This window comes from Gossypium hirsutum, chromosome D02, assembly GCF_007990345.1.
Source record: "Gossypium hirsutum isolate 1008001.06 chromosome D02, Gossypium_hirsutum_v2.1, whole genome shotgun sequence".
In the NCBI taxonomy this organism is placed as follows: domain Eukaryota; kingdom Viridiplantae; phylum Streptophyta; class Magnoliopsida; order Malvales; family Malvaceae; genus Gossypium; species Gossypium hirsutum.
In genome coordinates, this window is record NC_053438.1 from 25,015,850 (window position 1) to 25,033,977 (window position 18,128).

The 18,128-nt window shown below is 34.5% G+C and overlaps 1 protein-coding gene across 2 annotated transcripts; it reads left to right on the forward strand.

Annotated features, from left to right (window-relative positions):
• The first annotated feature begins 321 nt into the window (after positions 1 to 321).
• Positions 322 to 17,034, forward strand: LOC107910619 (phosphatidylinositol-3-phosphatase SAC1). Of its 2 annotated transcripts, XM_016838525.2 has the most exons (16): positions 323 to 567; positions 1,087 to 1,291; positions 1,385 to 1,550; positions 2,906 to 3,128; positions 3,693 to 3,769; positions 11,163 to 11,350; positions 11,463 to 11,560; positions 12,132 to 12,265; positions 12,375 to 12,509; positions 13,000 to 13,384; positions 13,525 to 13,646; positions 13,845 to 13,955; positions 14,320 to 14,532; positions 15,183 to 15,371; positions 16,206 to 16,317; positions 16,493 to 17,034. In XM_016838525.2, the coding sequence occupies exons 1-16, from the start codon at positions 439 to 441 to the stop codon at positions 16,730 to 16,732; spliced, it is 2,727 nt and encodes a 908-aa protein (XP_016694014.2). In that variant the 5' UTR covers positions 323 to 438; the 3' UTR covers positions 16,733 to 17,034. The 2 variants fall into 2 exon arrangements, with proteins under 2 accessions (XP_016694015.2, XP_016694014.2); XM_016838526.2 differs by lacking the exon at positions 12,375 to 12,509 and having other exon boundaries at positions 322 to 567.
• The last annotated feature ends 1,094 nt before the right edge of the window (positions 17,035 to 18,128 follow it).

Genomic DNA, 18,128 nt, shown 5'->3' on the forward strand with positions numbered 1-18,128 from the left:
TAATTAATGAATACAATTAATATATGCATCGTAGATCAAAGAAGAAGAAGCTATTATATGCATACAAATAAAAGATGCCAAATTATATTTCTATTAACTATTTAACCGTGGGTAACTAAAAAATGATAAAATTAAATAGTTGAATAATTATTTTATAACTTTTTAAAATTGAGTAAAAGAAAATTTAATAATAGCTGAGTAAATTTCTGTATAATTTACCCTAATTTGTAAGTTACTTCAATGGCACCACGTGGCCGAAGCCAACCAGTGGGCTAGGAATCGAATAGGCAAAGACTATATAGCCAAAGCCAACTCAGTTAAAGAGTCCCAGAAATCCAAATTGTTTTAATCGTCAAAGAAAACTAACTAGAAAACCAAAACCAGATGTCCAAGACACAACGCATAGATTGAATTGAGTCCCAAAATTTTACCACCAAAATGGCAAAATTGGAGAATTTGAAAACCAATTTGTCTCTTCCATACGCTAAGATCCATCCTTCCATTGATCCGGAGGGCGATCCCAATTCCTATTCTCTTGAGAAGTTCCGGCTTTACGAAACCCGAGCGGTAACAGTCCTTTCTTTTCTGTTTTTGTTCTCATGGCAAAATCATACAGTTCTCTTAATTTTAGCAACAAGGAAGAGAATGCTTTAAATTATTATTTATTGTTCATTTTTGCATAAGGTTAATTGCCGTGTAATTGTTCTTGAATTGGTATCCTTTTAAGATAAAAAGATGGAAAAAAGTGGAAATTAGGGTTTGGTATTCGATTCTCAAGTTTTCTGCTTACTGCGGGAGAAAAAAGGAGAAATTTCGAGCAGAAGAAACTAAAATCACAATACTAAAAAATAAAAAAAGTGAAAGAAGTAAAGAATTTCTCTTAAATCTGAAGCGACTAAAATTATTATATTGGCTGTATTAAATGGAAATTGATTACCAAGGAATCTTGAGGCTGCTGTTTGGTCGCTCTGAAAATTGCAATCTGGGTAATTAGATTACTTTTATGTATGATTTTAATCTTGTTTTGTTCAGGATTGGGTTTTTTTTTTCCTCAAAAGAGTATTTTTTTCTGGTTTCTTTAAACAGAGGTATTATTTAATTGGGAGTGATAGGAACAAGAAATTCTTTCGGGTCTTGAAAATTGATAGATCTGAACCATCTGATCTTAATATCAGTGAAGACCCAGTGCTTTATTCACCACAAGAGATCAAAAACTTGCTTCAGCGGATTGCTGAAGGAAATCGTGCCACTGGGGGCTTAAACTTTGTGGCAAAAGTTTTCGGGATTGTGGGTTAGTGACAATTTACTCTCTCTTGTTTTGTTTTTGAGGTATTGAAGGAATTGCTTCTATTAAACTCAGTACAATGTGTCTGGATCTTTTTAGGTTGCATCAAGTTTTTGGAATCATACTACTTGATTCTGGTTACAAAGCGACAGCAAATTGGTAGTATATGTGGTCATGCAATATATAGCATAGATGAGAGTCAGTTGATCACAGTTCCTCATGTTTCTGTTCAATCCGACATAGCGCATTCTAAAACTGAGCTGAGGTATCTCCTTTACTTTGTAAGCTTCATAGTTAGTTTTAGGGTTTGGTGAAAATTTCTGGATCTTATTTATTCCTTTTTTTTTAATTCAGTTTGAAACTAGAATTTCTATATCTTTTTGACATTACCTGCATCCAATTTATTCATTTATCTCTCTTGCATTCTTAGAAATATTTTTGTGGAATATGGATGCAATTGGAAAACTAATCTATGTATTGACACTGAAACGTACCATTAGAAATGGTTTTTTTACTATTAGTGGGTTGCTAGGTAGCATTTATAGTTTCTTGGTTTCGTAATGATTACTTTATGGAGATAATGAATTATTTTTGTTACCCTAAGTGGATCAATGGAGAAGTGCTGAGAGTAGAACAGGGAAATCCTCTATCTGCTCTCACTATTTTTGGTTACTGCTAATATAATTAATTTGAATGGAGATCAGTTATGTTGATCTTCTTGAATCAGCCCTCAGGATTTGCTTTATTTGCTTTATAAGAACTCAGAGGTTACAGATATTTGTTAAATGAACATATGCTCCCAGTTTTAAAGATTAGTGATATTCCGATGTTAAACCATATTTAGTGCTATGCGTGTGGAGTCCTGTTTGGAGATTTATTCCTTTTGATAAGATCTTGCTTTCTTTAAAGTAATTATATAACTGCTATCGTGCAAATTTATCCTTATATCTATATCAGAAATGATAGTCATCATTTTAATATATGGTTTCTCTCCGTAACTACATCAGAAAAAGAATGTGAAAACTAAATCATCTTGTAGATATATTATGTTGTAACTTGTAAGCAGTGAGGCAGCAGAAATATGGAAATGCACTATCTCCCCTTTCTATATTTGGTCTCTGCTTATCTACTTTAATTTGAACAGAGAACCAGTGACATTATCTTCTCCAAAGGGCAAAATTACCTTCAAGCCTTGTTTACGTGGCTTTATAAGAACATAGAGCAATTTGTTATGGGAACAGTCTCCCAAGTTTAAAGATATGTAGTTTTCCAATCTTGAATGCCATATAGTGCTGTGTGTGGAGACCTGTTTGGATATTTATCTATTTTAATAAGATCTTGCTTTTGTTTAATACCTTTTAGTAATTGTAAGGGATGCCATGAAAATCAATCCTTATATGTTTATCAACAATTATATTCGCCATTTAGATCTGTGATTTTTGTGAAACTAAATAATATTGTACATACTTTATGTTGTAGGCTTCTCCTTATTCTTTTTTTCTTGTATCCTGCTATTAAGTTTTTCTTCTTACTTTTTACATAATTCTCACTTTCTAATGGAATTAGGGTCTAATTTTAGTAGCTTTTTAATCATTCTTGATCTATTGTTTTTGGTTTCAGGTACAAAAAGCTGCTTTCCAGTGTGGACTTGACCAAAGATTTTTTCTACAGTTATACATATCCCATAATGCAAAGTTTGCAAAAAAATGTTTTAGCCATGGGCGAAGAAAGGATGCCATATGATAACATATTTGTTTGGAATGCCTATCTAACCCAAGCCATACGCTCAAGATGCAGTAACACTATTTGGACAATTGCATTAGTTCATGGGCATTTTAAACAGGTAATTAAAATATTGGCTGCGTATTTTTGCTGCACTGAATACGTTTTATTCATTTTCATTTTGTAGAATTAGTTTTACGGCTAGCTGTAATAAGTCATCATTTATGCCTTGTTAGGTTCTTCTTGTCTCACGTTTACTGCCATAAGCTCCTGGTTTTTTTCTCTGGCTATGTCGGCCTTTATTTATATTCTTTTTCCATTTGACTCTATACATGGACAAGAAAAATTTCAGTCAGGTTTAATTCAGACGTATGTTCCTACATACTAGAATTAAATAATCTGGAATCTTGAATGTGAAGTAAGGTTTCTGAAAGGTTTGAGATATAATTTACTGTAACTTTGATAATATTTGATACAGTTACACAACAAACTTTGAATACTTTTCTTACGATTTATTTTTCATTTATTTTAAAGGAAGCTGGCCTTTGATGGTTAATTTTTAGTGATGCTGAAAGTCTTTGGTTAAAACGATGTGTTATGTATATAAAACTTTTATTTAACTTAACTGTAATACTTGTTGCATATTCAACCAATTCTTTCTCTCTTTCTGGCTACTTTAATGCAGATTCGGCTATCAATCTTTGGGAGGGACTTTAGTGTTACCCTAGTTTCTAGACGATCTCGGCATTTTGCTGGAACACGGTAAGGTCTGCTTTGCATGCATCTTTCATCCTTTTATTTTACAGGCCACTTGAATTCAACCATTGGAATATATTGACATATGTTTTCAACTTGAAGGGCTGCCATTTTGTTCGGAAATTGTATTCTTTACTTGGTTTGTTTGGATATTACTAACTCAAAGACCTTGGTGCACTAAATATTTGAATACACTTTTCTTGAAAAGTGTTGGACATAAAGTCTCCTTTTTGCTCGGTTTTCTCCATTTTAGAATTTTAGGCATGTTGGTATCACTTTATTAGTCAAAGGGCCAATTTATGACTGATAGGCATTAGCCTCATTATAATGTCTTATGTTGTAGTATCTTCAATGGCATTGCTAATCCCTTCTAAAGATAGGAGCTTCATGAGTCCAACCTAACTTACTATCCATTAATTCCCTATAAATTTAATGAATTGTACTAAAGCATTTTATTTTTCCTGAAGTACGTACAAGGTGACAGTGAGAATGAACTTGTGAAAAATTAGAGATACCTGCTTATAATTTATTTGATTATATCGATATTCATGTGTTTGAGCACTGTAGCTTTGAATCAGGTGGCTAAGCAATTTGGTGGTAAAGGAAAAGGATTGGTGATTAGCTATATCTTACTAAAAAGACATTCAATTAATTTTTTTTAACAAATTCATTGAGAAATATTTTGAGATTTCAATATCTAATAGCTGCCCTTGGACTTTTTCTCATCTTAAAAGATTTGGTTTTGCAAATTTTAAAATGATAAAAGATAAAACTTGTTGCAAGTATGTACCAATATCTTAAAATTATTACTTGTCAAGTGTCAACTACAATTTGTCCCAAGGTATGTGCTTAATACTTATAGCAAGATTTGTTCCAAAAAGAAAAAAAGACAAAAAACACTTACAGCAAGATGACTGAAAGAGGAAAAGCATTCTGACTAAGATAGAAATTCTAATTGAGATGTGGAAGTTTCTTGGAGAATTTAGTGGTTTGGATGACATGGTTATTTAATTGAATCCTGGTGAGGATGTCAATGAGGGAGAAAGAGCATTGTTGTATCTATTTATATTAATATGGGTGATATTTAGTGTTGCACCTTATCTTGGCATTGAATTCTTTAGCCATGCTATGAAACCATGAGAATTGGTAATGGGAAATATGCAGAAGTTTGAGGCAGGAGTAGGAGTGATAATATCAGTTGGTTTATATTCCATGGAATTTACTTGAGAGCTTAATGAAGAAGTATGGGGAAAATAAAAAATGATCTTCATATGGCTTCATTTATCTATAAAGTGTGTATGAGGGATTTCCTGGGGAAGCTTTAATGTAGGTCTTAGAGAAAAAGAGTATCAGTTAGAGATATATATTATTAACAGATATGAATAAGGAGGAATTAGAAGTGTGATATTTCCTAGTACAATAGCTTTAACCTAATGATCTTATCTAAATCCTTATTACATTTGTATGGATGAACCTAACAACCATGTTGAAGATTATATTTCTGGATGAGTTATTTGCAGAGAAAAAGGGTTAGTTGACAAGAGGGAGTTAACTGCACACTAGAGTTGAAAGAATGCTCAGAATCTGAAGATTGATTAATTAGGGCTAAAACTGAATCTAAAGACAGTAGGTTTAACGGTAACCTGGTGGTATAATCACAAATGAAGAAAGAGTTGAATATGACGGCCAGCAGTTCCTAAGGGCAATTGATTTCTGCGTTTAGCTGCAATGAATGAGATTCATGAGAATGATGGTGGTTAGATTAATGGGGATATAATTTTTCATGTTGCCTTTGTGTTAGTTATTATTTATAATGGTTACAACAAGAAGTGAATGATTGGATCCTCTGGATTTTTGATGATGGGAAAATTTTGAACTCTCCTCCAAAATGGAAAGATAGACTAAAAATCAGTGATTTTCCAGAATTCCTTTGCAATGCCTTTTATAACCATATATCACTCTTCTACATTTCAACGTGTGTTAGCTGTCCTTTTATCCTTGGTTGGTTCAAATATTAGGATTTGATTTATTCCTTAACTATTACGATTATTATTTGGTTTTGTTTGGGTTTTAAGGCTTTTGTTGTTGCTTCTCTTTTTGTTTTTACTTCCTGGGTGATTATTCGAGTGCTAGAATAGGTAAATCCTTTATAAATGTGTTATTAGCAAGCATGCTATGATGGTTTGTCCCTGTCTCGAGTTTCCAAGATATCTTCCTTCTTATTCTTCTTTTTTTGCTTGTTTATTTCCAAGATATTTACCACCTTATTCTTCTTTTTTTGCTTGTTTATAATTGTTTAACATGTCATTTGGAAAAAAGCAATAACTGATGAAATTAGAGATGAATACTCTAATGTATTGAGGAAAAAACTCTCTCAAAGTATATATTTCTTAGAAATATGTATAACTATATATACATGTAGGATTTAACAACTAAGGAAATAATATCTCTTAATTAGAATCTCTAAAAAATATCAGCTGTAATCTCTTAAAATACTATTTAATAATATCAAATAATCAAAGATTCTCAACACTCCCCCTTAAGTTGGTGCATAGATGTCTCGCATGCCTAACCTGCAAAGAAGATTATGATAAGTCTTACAGTTAAGCCCTTTAGTAAAAACATCAGCCTACTGTTTTTCGGATGCTAGGTAAGATAGACTTATGGCAACACTGGCTACTTTTTCCTTGATAAAATGATGATCTATTTCAATGTGTTTGGTTCCATCGTGCTTTTCTAGATTTTGAACTATGTTGATGGCCGCCTTGTTGTCACAGTACAAGGTTGATCCATTTTCGTTCAACAACTTCAGCTCTTCCAATACTTTTTGTAGCCACAAAAGCTCACAAACTCCTTGTGCTATGGCCCTATACTTAGCCTCTGCACTTGATCAAGCCACAACACTTTGTTTGTTGCTCCTCCAAGTGACTAAGTTTCCTCCCACAAGAGTACAATAACCTATTGTAGACCTTCTGTCATCAAGAGAGCCTGCCCAATCTACATCTGTAAATAATCCTATCTTAAAACAAAATTCAAATAACACAAAATTCGCAATACTGCCTGCATATGAGCTTCGCGAGGATTATGCATAAACTGACTTACCAAACTAATAGCATAGGCTAGATAGGTCGAGTATGAGCGAGATAAATCAAATGTCCGACGAGTCTTTGATATCTCTCTTTACCCATCTTTTCACCAATTCCTGCTTGTTACTTGTGATTACTCTCAATAGGTGATTCGGTTGGTTTGCAACCTAACATGCCAGTCTCTGTTAGAAGATCTAAGACATTTTCTTTGGGAAATAAAAATTCCCTCTTTCGATCTGGCCACTTCTATTTTGAGGAAATATTGTAACTTTCCCAAGTCTTTTATTTTGAGTTCATCAGCCAAAATTTTTTTAAGCCGGGCCATTTTTTCCTTGCCATCTCCTGTTGTAATTATGTCATCAACCTAAACTATAAGGAGAGTAATCTTACCTTTGTGATGTTTTATAAAGAGGGTATGAACAACATTACTTTGTCGATAGCCAAACGACGCCATGGCCTTACTAAATCTATCAAACCAGGCTATGATAGATTGCTTTAGTCCACATAGGGTCTTTTTCAATCTACATACCTTCCCTTGAGTATTTTTATCCTCGAATCTTGGAGGATCTTTCATATGCATTTTTTCTTCTAGGTCTCCATGTAAGAAGTCATTCTTTACGTCAAATTGATGCAAGTCCCAATCGAGATTTGCTACACACGATAAAAGGATCCTAATCGTGATCTAGTTAGCAATTGGAGCAAATGTTTCTTGATAATCCACTCCATATGTCTGAATGAATCCTTGCGCTACTAATCTGGCTTTGAGTCTTTCAATTGAAACATCAGCCTTATACTTGATAGTAAACACCCATTTGTAGCCAACCATTTTTTGCCCTTAGGAGGATTAACTAGTTCCCACGTCTCATTTTTTGCTAAAGCCCTCATTTCTTCAATCATAGCTTTCTTCCATCTTAGATCAGTGATAGCTTCTCTCCAATCCTGTGGAACAGACAGAGAACAAAGACAAAGCAAAAGCTCTATAAGATGGGGATAAGGAATCATAAGAGATAGAGACAGAGAGAGGATGTATAGTGCAAGTTCTAACACCTTCTCATTGGGCTATTGGTAATTCCAAATCAGTAGCAATCGGAGATAAAGAATACTCACCTGATAGTGAAGAGTCGGGGAATAAAGTAGATTGTACGGTGGCATATTCTTTCTTGCCTTTTTTAGTGTATGTCCTTAAATCAGGCCTATCCAACAACTGTCCACTAGTCTTCTCTTGAACCGAAGTCTCTGTTGGAACTAAATTCTCCCTCAGAAGAGTAGCAGAACAAGGTGTCATCTTATCATTTTCAATAACCTCCCCTTGAAGAGATTTGTGTGATGAATAAAAGTAGGGTTCATCCTCACGAAATGTTACATCCATACTTACATAATACTTTGCGGATGATAACATTTGTAACCCTTCTGTGTGGAAGAGTATCCAACGAAAACACATTTGACTACTAAAGCAAACACAACTAAAGACCTTCAGTGAAACTAGGTAATCCGTCTTGCCCTGTAAGGTTTCTATGAGACTTTTAAAATCAAGGACCCTAAGAGGCATCCGATTAATAAGATAAGCCGCGACTAAAATCGTATCCCCCCAGTAAGGCTTTGGGAGATTTATAGTGAACATAAGTGATCTAGCCACCTCCAAAAGATGCCGATTTTTTTTTCGGCAACACCATTCTAAGCATTTGTACTTGGACAACTGGTCTAATGCAAAATCCCATATGATTCCAAATAATCATTAAAGTTATACTCAGTTCCATTACCAGTTCGCAAATTCTTAACCTTAGCATTAAATTGAGTAATCAATTTATGAAAAGAACGAGAACACGAGAAAGCATCACTTTTGGACTTCAATAAAAGTACACATGTCATCCGAGTGCAACGGTCAATAAAAGTAAAACCAACGATTACCAGATAAAAAAGTAAGGCGAATAGGGCCCCAAACATCTGAATGAATAATCTCAAAAGGAATAGTACTTCTATTATTACGCAAAGGATAATTGTTTCTTGTATGCTTAGCAAATTCACAAGCATCACAACCTAAAGAGTCTAATTGAGTTCTTGAAAACAAATTAGGAAATATCTTGGCAAGAACAGTAAATGATGATGGATGTCCTAACTGACTATGCCATTGAATAATCTTTCGGTTGACATCTTTATTGTCTCCAAATAATGCTTGAGACATATTGGACGATCGATCCAGAATATATAATCCATCGCACAATCTACCACTGCCAATCGTCTTCCTTGTCTGGAGGTCCTGAAAAAAACAGTGATTGGGAAAGAATTCAAATTTATAATTTAATGCTTTAGTGATAGTACTAATAGATAAAATGTTAACTGGGAATTTAGGGGCATGGAGGGCAGAGGATAAAGTGATATTGGGAGGATAAACAACAGAACCTATTCCAAAGATGGAGGTAAGGGAGCCATTGGCTAGTCGCGCACTATTTTTAGATGGACTAGTATAGTTTAATAAGCTTTTGTTTGACCCTGTCATATGTCTATTCGCACCGGAATCAATAATTCAAGAAGTAGATGGAGCATTTAAAACAGTACTTGAGTTCGCATGATTAGACTTGGCAATCGAGGTAGAATCCAATTGAGACAAGATGTGTCGAAGATGTTGAATCCCGTACGAGGTAAAACTTCCAGCTGAAGTGGACTTATTATCTGTTGTCACAGAGTCAGACAAATTTGCTTGACGCCGAGCATTACCCTCTCGTTTTCCATCACGACCTTGAGTGGGACGACCATGCAACTTCCAGCACGAATCTTTAGTATGCCGAGGCTTTCCACATCAGTCACACATTAAGTAATCCTTGGCAGACTTACCACCCAATGGACCATCCTGGTTAGCAATGAGGCCAGCTTTCTCTAAAGGTGGATTTTAGAGAATAACAACACGACGACTCTCCTCGTGTTGTACATAGGAGTATGTGACATGGAGAGAAGGGAACGGAGCCTTGTCAAGAACTTGAAGCCGAATCTGATTATACTCGGTATTCAACGTAGCCAAGAAATAAAAAACATGCTCTTTTTTCACCATCTTCTGAAATTTTTCGGCATCCTTGGCACAATTCACTTGTAAATCTTGATAGTAATCAAGTTCCTGCCACAACCCACTTAGTTCAACAAAATATTGAGAAAGCGTAAGCGGGACTATTTTGTACTATGGACCTTATTACGAATCTAAAAAATTTGCGCATCATTCCCAACACGAGAGTAGGTGAGAGCAGCAACATTTCAAATCTTTTCCACAGTTTCAAGCAGCAAATAGGTTTTGGAAATATGAGGTTGCATAGAGTTGATAAGCCATGCCATAACAAGAGAGTTCGTTGAATCCCATTGACTAAAGGTGGAATCAGTGAGTTCAGGTTTTGATGATTTACAAGTGACATATCCCTGCAAACCACGAGCCTTGATAAACAAGCAGGATCTTGACCAAGCAAGGTAATTATGTCCATCAAGCTTCACAGGGCTAATTTGCAACAAGGGATTATCGGTTGGAATCACTATCTTCTTGTCTGTAGACATAATGCTGGAAAAAACTAAACCCCCAAAAAAATCTACGTGTACAATTAGAAAAAAAAACCACCCAAAAAAAAACACCAAATAGATCTCACACAAAAAAAAACTTAGCCAAAACACACCACCACTTAGAGGACAATGACCGGAAGAGAGCAGAGAGCATGGTGACGGCGTTGGAAAAAACACGACGGCAGCAGGTGGAGTCCACACGCGTCGCGTGAAACGGAGCTGCAGAAACTTGCGACAGCATGTGGGGCCCAGCGCGGGTCTTCTTGTCACTGGAGTTTGGGGTTTCACCAGCGAGTGGATGCCGACTCCAATGGTAGGGGCGGTGAGATAAAAAAATAGGGCTAGGGTGGAAATAACTCTAATGTATTGAGGAAGAAACTCTCTCAAAGTATATATTTCTTAGAAATATGAACAACTATATATACATGTAGGATTTAACAACTAAGGAAATAATCTCTCTTAATTAGAATCTCTAAAAAATATCAGCTGTAATCTCTAAAAATACTATTTAATAATATCAAATAATCAAAGATTCTCAACAGTAACCACATTTTTTTATCTGTTCAATTATATCCTTTGAAGCTTTGCTGAATATTATTGCAAAGAGTAACTTGGAAGATACAAATAATTTCTTGTCATTGGCTTCTACTTTTCTGGTCGAGGAGATAAGAAGAGAAAGAAGGGATGGGGGAGGTTTGATTTGGAATCTTTCCAAAATTGCTAGTTCATAGTTATAGTTTACTTTGTAAGTTATGTGTCTTTTTTATTAATCTCAGGTATTTGAAAAGGGGAGTGAATGATCGAGGAAGGGTTGCAAATGATGTTGAAACAGAACAAATTATCCTTGATGAAGAGGCTGGTTCTTGCAAGGGAAAGATGAGCTCTGTTGTGCAGATGCGTGGCTCAATTCCCCTTTTCTGGTCCCAAGAAGCTTCAAGATTTAGTCCTAAACCTGATATAATCTGTAAGGAATCAGCTTGATTATATTTTTTTTTCCTCAGTTATGTTATACCCTTCTGCATCTTCATATCCCTAACTTCAGGTAAATAAAATCTTTATTTTTGTTTTTGCTTCAGTACAGAGGTATGATCCTACATACCAGGCAACCAAATTGCATTTTGAGGACTTGGCAAAGAGATACGGCAATCCAATAATTGTACTTAATTTAATCAAGGTTATTTTCAAAGTCATTGCTGATGACTTCTAGTAGCAAAATCATCTTTGTAGTTACATTTATTTGATTCTTTCATATTCATAATGCTTCTTTGGTGCTTTTGTTTTGTTTTCCCCCCCTATCAGTGGGCTTCTTAATGCAACAAAGTGTGATCTGAATTTAGAATAATAATAGTAACACTTTTGAGAATAATTAGGAATGGTTGTGGAGTCAGACCATAAGTAGTATGGCATGAAATATATTCTTAAAGTCATCTCTGAAAGAAATATTACACTCGCTGTATAGGAGCACAAAGCCTGCTAGTTCTTTGTATACAACAAATGAGGTGCTAGCTCGACTCCTTCACCACCTAAGAATCCTTAGGTATTCCTTGTCAAATATGTTTATTTATATGTTTATGTTAATACCATTAAAAGATGGTTAACTACCGGTCTGCCAATTTGTATTCGTTTATTTGTAATGTAAGCCTATGTAAATTATATGGTTTATCTTCTTTTTCGAATTAACTAGTCACCAGTTTGAGTTTTGTTATAGTTTTTATCTATTAATTAAATTAAATATGGAAATGCAGACTGTTGAGAAAAGACCTAGAGAGATGATGTTGAGGCGTGAATTTGCTCATGCAGTTGGGTATTTGAATGCAATTCTCTCGGAAGAGAATCAACTGAAATTTATTCACTGGGATTTTCACAAGTTTGCCAAGAGGTAAGTTAAATTTTCCCATGAAATGGACACAACCTTTGGTTTCCTCCCTTCACCCTCTCTGAATTTGAGCTTATACAGATGTTATTGTGTTTTCTTTTCTGATCTCAAGCAAGTCTGCCAATGTTTTGGCTGTTTTGGGTGCTGTGGCTAGTGAAGCTCTTGATTTGACCTGTTTTTACTATAGTGGTAAACCCAGCCTTGTTAAGAAAAGAGCCAACCAGCTTAATAGAACAAGCACTGGGAGGTACCATCTTCATTCGTTTTATATAAATTAATTCAATTGCTGCCAATTTTTCATTTGTGTTTGTAAATTCAAATCTTTATGTCATCTTCTTTACAATTTTTGTATTTTATGATTATCATTTCTTTTTTCTTATTATTTTGTAACCTGTTTATATTGATGTAGATGTTGATACTTAGGTTTTTCTAATTTATTTTTAGGAAAAATGATGCTCACTTGATTCTAACAAATATGAGTAAAAGAACTTCGAATTAAAAATGGGACATTAAGTTACAATTTTAAGGATTGCTAAGACGTTATTGACTTCTTAATATATCTTTGAAAAGATCGAACCTAGAAAGATTTCTTAGAGAGAGCTGTTATTATTTTCCAATGATGGACATAATATCGAGGATTTATTTTTATTCATTTTGAAATTTGGCAGTCCTTTGTAACCTCTAAAATTTGCTCATAGTTTATTGACAGCATACTAGTTTTGTTTCAATTACTACAGGGATGCATCTCTTAGAGATCTGAGAGGTAAATCTGGCGATCTTGTTAAGATTGGAAGTGGCAGTGAGAATTCAAATTCTCTAACCAGTAGAGAAAGAGAGGGTGATTTAAGTCAGCAAATTAAAACTGATAATTGTGATGGTGATCCTCCGAGATTCCAGAGTGGAGTACTGCGAACTAACTGCATCGACTGTTTGGATCGCACAAATGTTGCGCAGTATGCTTATGGCTTGGCAGCTTTAGGTCGCCAACTTCATGCAATGGGATTGACAGACAAGCCCAAAGTGGATCCTGATAGTAGCATTGCTGCTGCTCTCATGGACATGTACCAGAGCATGGGAGATGCTCTTGCCCAACAGTATGGAGGTTCTGCTGCTCATAACACAGTAAGATTATCATCTTAACCATTCCTGTGTTGGTAGGGGGGAAAAAGAAGAAAAGCTAAAACATAAGATATTCAGTATTTAAGTTGTTCATATGTTATTGAATTATCCTCATAGAATATTGAATTTGTTACAAACTTCAGGTTTTTCCTGAGAGGCAGGGAAAGTGGAAAGCTACAACCCAGTCTAGAGAGTTTCTGAAGTCTATCAAGCGATATTATAGTAATGCCTACACTGACGGTGAAAAGCAAGATGCTATAAACTTGTAATTCTTTTCCATCTATAATTTGTTTATGTTCTTTAGTGAATGATATTCTTGAAGGTTTTAATCTTCATGATAATTGTGCCTTTCAAAAGTAGGGGCATTTCAGGTTTGTTGAGACTATTTAGTATATGCTATAGCCTTGATACTTTTGTGCAATTTTTGTGTCTTATAACTATCAGCCATTTTTTCTTCTTCAAGATTTTTGGGCTACTTCCAACCACAGGAAGGAAAACCTGCTCTTTGGGAGTTGGATTCTGATTACTATCTTCATGTTTCTGGCACAGGAGATGACCTATTCCCTGATAAGTGGTAAAGTTTCCATATCTATTTTGACCAGTAAAGCTAGGCTCTTCATCTTCAAGCTATCCATATATCAGTGTTGTTGATGATGCCATATTGTTGTTAGGTACACTGGAAGTGAAGTTATTTAACTCCACAAGGGGTTAAAAGACTGCGACATGTCTCATTTATTATTTTTATTACTATTTTTTCTAAACATCAACCAAATACCTGTGGCTGTTTCTTAGCCCTACTTGTGGAGTTAACGAACTTTGCTGCCAGTGACAATAAATGATCCTTTTTTATATTATCATCATTATTCTTATCATCATCGTCATCAAAATTCGGACCTTTTCTTCTACCTTTTTTCACTCTTTCCAATTGCCATATGCAGTGTGGAGGACAATGTTAAGCCTTTACGAGTAGTGGGAAAGATCCTTGCCCCCATTCCTTCTTGTAGAGAAGACTTTTCACGGATGAAGTTGACATCATTTGATAAGCTGATAGAACGAACATGTAGTTCAATAAAAAATGTAAGACTTTGTAGTGAACCAGATCAAAGAACTGGTGGTCCTACAGCAAATTCTGGTGTTGCACCTGATGCAGCGTAAATATCATTTTATCTCTGCTATATAATTTTTTTGATATTCTGTTTGTTTTTACTTTGACCTTTTACGTTTCTCTTATCTTTTGTTGAATAGCAATACTCATGCCTATTCCAGGTGATATGATACTTTTTTGATATTTTATCTGCAGTCAATGTTTTTCCTTAAAATTGAACCATTTGTGAGTATTTTAGGTCCTGATTTCTGCCAGGATGTGCTCTATGTCTTACCTTATGTTGGCTAGTTGAAGCTTATCTTAGTTGCATCTAGGTTCTGCTGTTTAAGTTTTGAGGCACCTCTTATGCGACCTACTTGCTGAGGAGTTTAAACCTTGTTTGTGCTGGTGTTCATGACCACCTTCTATGGTACCAGTTCCAAAATACAATATTAACCCAAGAATGTCAATTTCACGTGGTCTAACTTTTTTTTTTCAACTTAAGGACTTCCCAAGTTTGTCGTAAACTGGTTGAAATTCTTTTCTCCCTCAAGTGCCAGTTAAGGTTTTGAGGATAAAGTGGATTTATCTAATTGTTTTAGCCTAAATTCTAGGTGGGACTTTGGTCTGCACTAGAGTGCTTGTGCTGCAACTGATATCTAGGGCAAGATTGACAAATTCTTTTACTTGCTCCTAAACCTTGGAATTTTGGTGCAGTGAAATACAGCTTAAAAGTCCAAATTGGCTATTTGGCCAAAGAAAGTTTGAAGAAGTTGGCTCAGGCCCCAAAGTCTCTGTGCGCGAAATTAAAAATGGAGGGGCCAATGGTGAAATGAAACTTGACGATTTCTGTGACTTAAATTGGCTTTCTTCCTATGTTGATGATGAACAGGATATTTTCCAGAGGTATTTTCGTATCATTCATTCTTGTTTACCTCAGGAAGAATGCATGATCTTTTTGTTTTCACAGCATGAAGGAATCATATTGGTTTAGATTGTTGCTGTGTCCCACTAATGTTGGCTTTGCATGAACAAGGCCTGAAAATTGAGTAAAGGTGGGGTTGATAGATTGTTTAATGTTTGAGACCCCTATGTGCATGCATGAACGTGGTCCCTTGTCTTGAATGCATTAGCAAAGTGTAATTACATGCGAGGTGACAACAAATTGCCATAACACGTAAAACTATACATTTTGAAGATGATATCATTTGTTGATTCCCAAGTAGATGAAGGCTTGTTAGTCATGAAAGGATAGGACCTTTTGGCTTAGTTATAAAAGTATACGGTTAGTTCTGTGTATTATCAGTTTTTGTGAATATTTTAAGATATATATTTACATCTTTGTTTATATGAAAAATATATATACTATTCTGTATATTATTTGTTAATCTTGTTATTAAAGAAAATTTTCAAAAAGCTCTTGCCTTACTGTGGGAAGGAATATATGGTCTAACAGCGTAGTGAAAGTTCTTAGAACTTATGACATTTGTACAGTCATTGTGAAGTACTTGGAATTTATGAAAGCTTAAGTCCTGAGGCTGATGAAATAACAGCAGTAAGGAAATAAAATCCATATGCAAACGTGCGTTTCTTTGACAGAAAGAGAGAACCCGTTCTTTCTAACTTTTGATTTCTCTAGCTCTTTAAATATATACAATTTTACATTGTAATTGGACTCAAATCTTTTCAATGCTAATACTAGTTTATGGGTTCATAGTAACATATTTTCTGCTCTTTAAGGTACCTCTCAATGACGTCTGTTGATGAAGCCAATGGTTGGTATGGTGGAACACTTCTTGGTGATCAAGATGAAAGCAGTGAGATATATAGGCATTACGCTGAATTATGTCAGGTAATACTACTTATCAATTTGATGATGAAGTACATATATTTGATTAAAGGCTTTTTTTCTTAACAAGGCGTAGAGGATTCAAAGTTGAAATCTGATCCTTAAGTTTTTGTCGAAGGGAGCTGGGTTCTTATCCATTTGCCGCTAACTACTTTTCTTAAAATGTTTGAAATACCAGGGGCTAGCCATGGAGCCTTTCCAACATGATCTGGAAAGGGAGAAGCATTACACTGATGTTCTACAAATGAACACGATCGATGTTGTAGATGATGCGTCTGTTGAAGCCGAGATGGCTGAAGCTCTAAAGGAATACGACCTAATTGGTGCTGATCTTGGGATTTTTCCTGTGTCGTGCAAATCATTTACTGAAGATCCTAGTCGGTTGACACGATGGATCATCGGTGAGGAGAAGATGTAAAAGGTGTATATCCATCTCTAGTGAACTGTCAGTTTCTGATATAAAATACACGCACATTTGGTTTTGCCGCATAGCTCTTATAAAGCGGAAACCCAAAATGATGCAAAATTATCTAAATAATAATTTAATAATGGTTGATTGATAGATGCCTTTTCAAATATTTCGCATTGTATAGAAGGGAACATATATGTATATGGTTTGTCATAAAACCGAAGAGAGTATGTTTATATCTCGTTTTCAAGTTGTAAAAAAAAGCTCATGTGTTGCAGAATCAGAATTGTGCTGAGATTTTACTTTATTAATTGCTCGCGTATTTATCTTCTTTTTTTCTTTTTTCATAATCCGGAAAACCAGAAATTTAGCCTTAACCGTCCACCATCATTATAATAGGTATTTTTATCATTTCAGGCCACCAATTCGTCATTTCATAGTGATTTAATACTTTTAATTAAACTTCTAACTTTTGTAGCTTTTATAATTTAGTCTTTTTTAACTAATTAACTATCGATGATATTTTTTAACCAAATTTTAACTCGACTATAATGACTTTGTAATAATAATTAATTAATATTTACGAGTTGACAGGTCAGAATTTGTGGTCCCGAAATTACCGAAAGATGGGTTGTTATATATTCAAATGCGATAACAATGATATATAGAATAAAAAAATGCAACAATTCAATAATATTCATCACAATTATATAACTTTTGAAAGTTGGTGATCGAAACGTAATTTTAGTCAAAGTTTAGGGACAATTGGGCTTTTGACGGCTTACCTAAAATTTGAGAGTTTGGGTAAAAATATTAGGCCTAAAAACATGGGTTTGAGCAAAAAAATTAGGTCCGGGCGTAGGCTTGAACATTCAAGGTTGAGCGTAGTCCGTTTTTAAGTTTATAATATAATATATTATATTATCTTTATATATTATATAATTTATAACACATTAATAAAAATAAGCATATACTAAATATATAATACTATTCTAATTTAAACATTAAAATAATATTTAGATTACTATATAAAAAAATTTAATAAATAACAAATATTAAATTAAAATAATATAAATATTTTTAAAAATAATATGGACGGGCCTAAAATGAGGTTGGTTAGTCTTTTGTAAATATAGACGGACATGGGCACCTCTAATGTTGAGTGGCTAAAATTTTAAAATTTTAAACTTTTTGTGATGAAATTTAAAGTTTTTGAAATTAAATGACTAAAATAAAATTTACCTAAAAGTTGGGTGACCACCCAAATAGTTTACCCTTAATTAATTTCCGTTATGCTTCCGGTTGGGGGTGTGCATTCGGTTAACCGACCCGAAATAGCTATAACCGAATTAACCGACCTTCCAAAATTTTTAACTGTTAACCGAACCAATTTTTTTTAAAAAAA

Excerpts from the sequence above, each read along its gene's own strand:
- LOC107910619 (XM_016838525.2), top strand. The coding sequence starts at position 439 with ATGGCAAAATTGGAGAATTTGAAAACCAATTTGTCTCTTCCATACGCT. Across the intron at positions 1,551-2,905 it reads CATTCTAAAACTGAGCTGAG|GTACAAAAAGCTGCTTTCCA; the intron begins GTATCTCCTTTA and ends TTTTGGTTTCAG. Across the intron at positions 12,510-12,999 it reads AATAGAACAAGCACTGGGAG|GGATGCATCTCTTAGAGATC; the intron begins GTACCATCTTCA and ends CAATTACTACAG.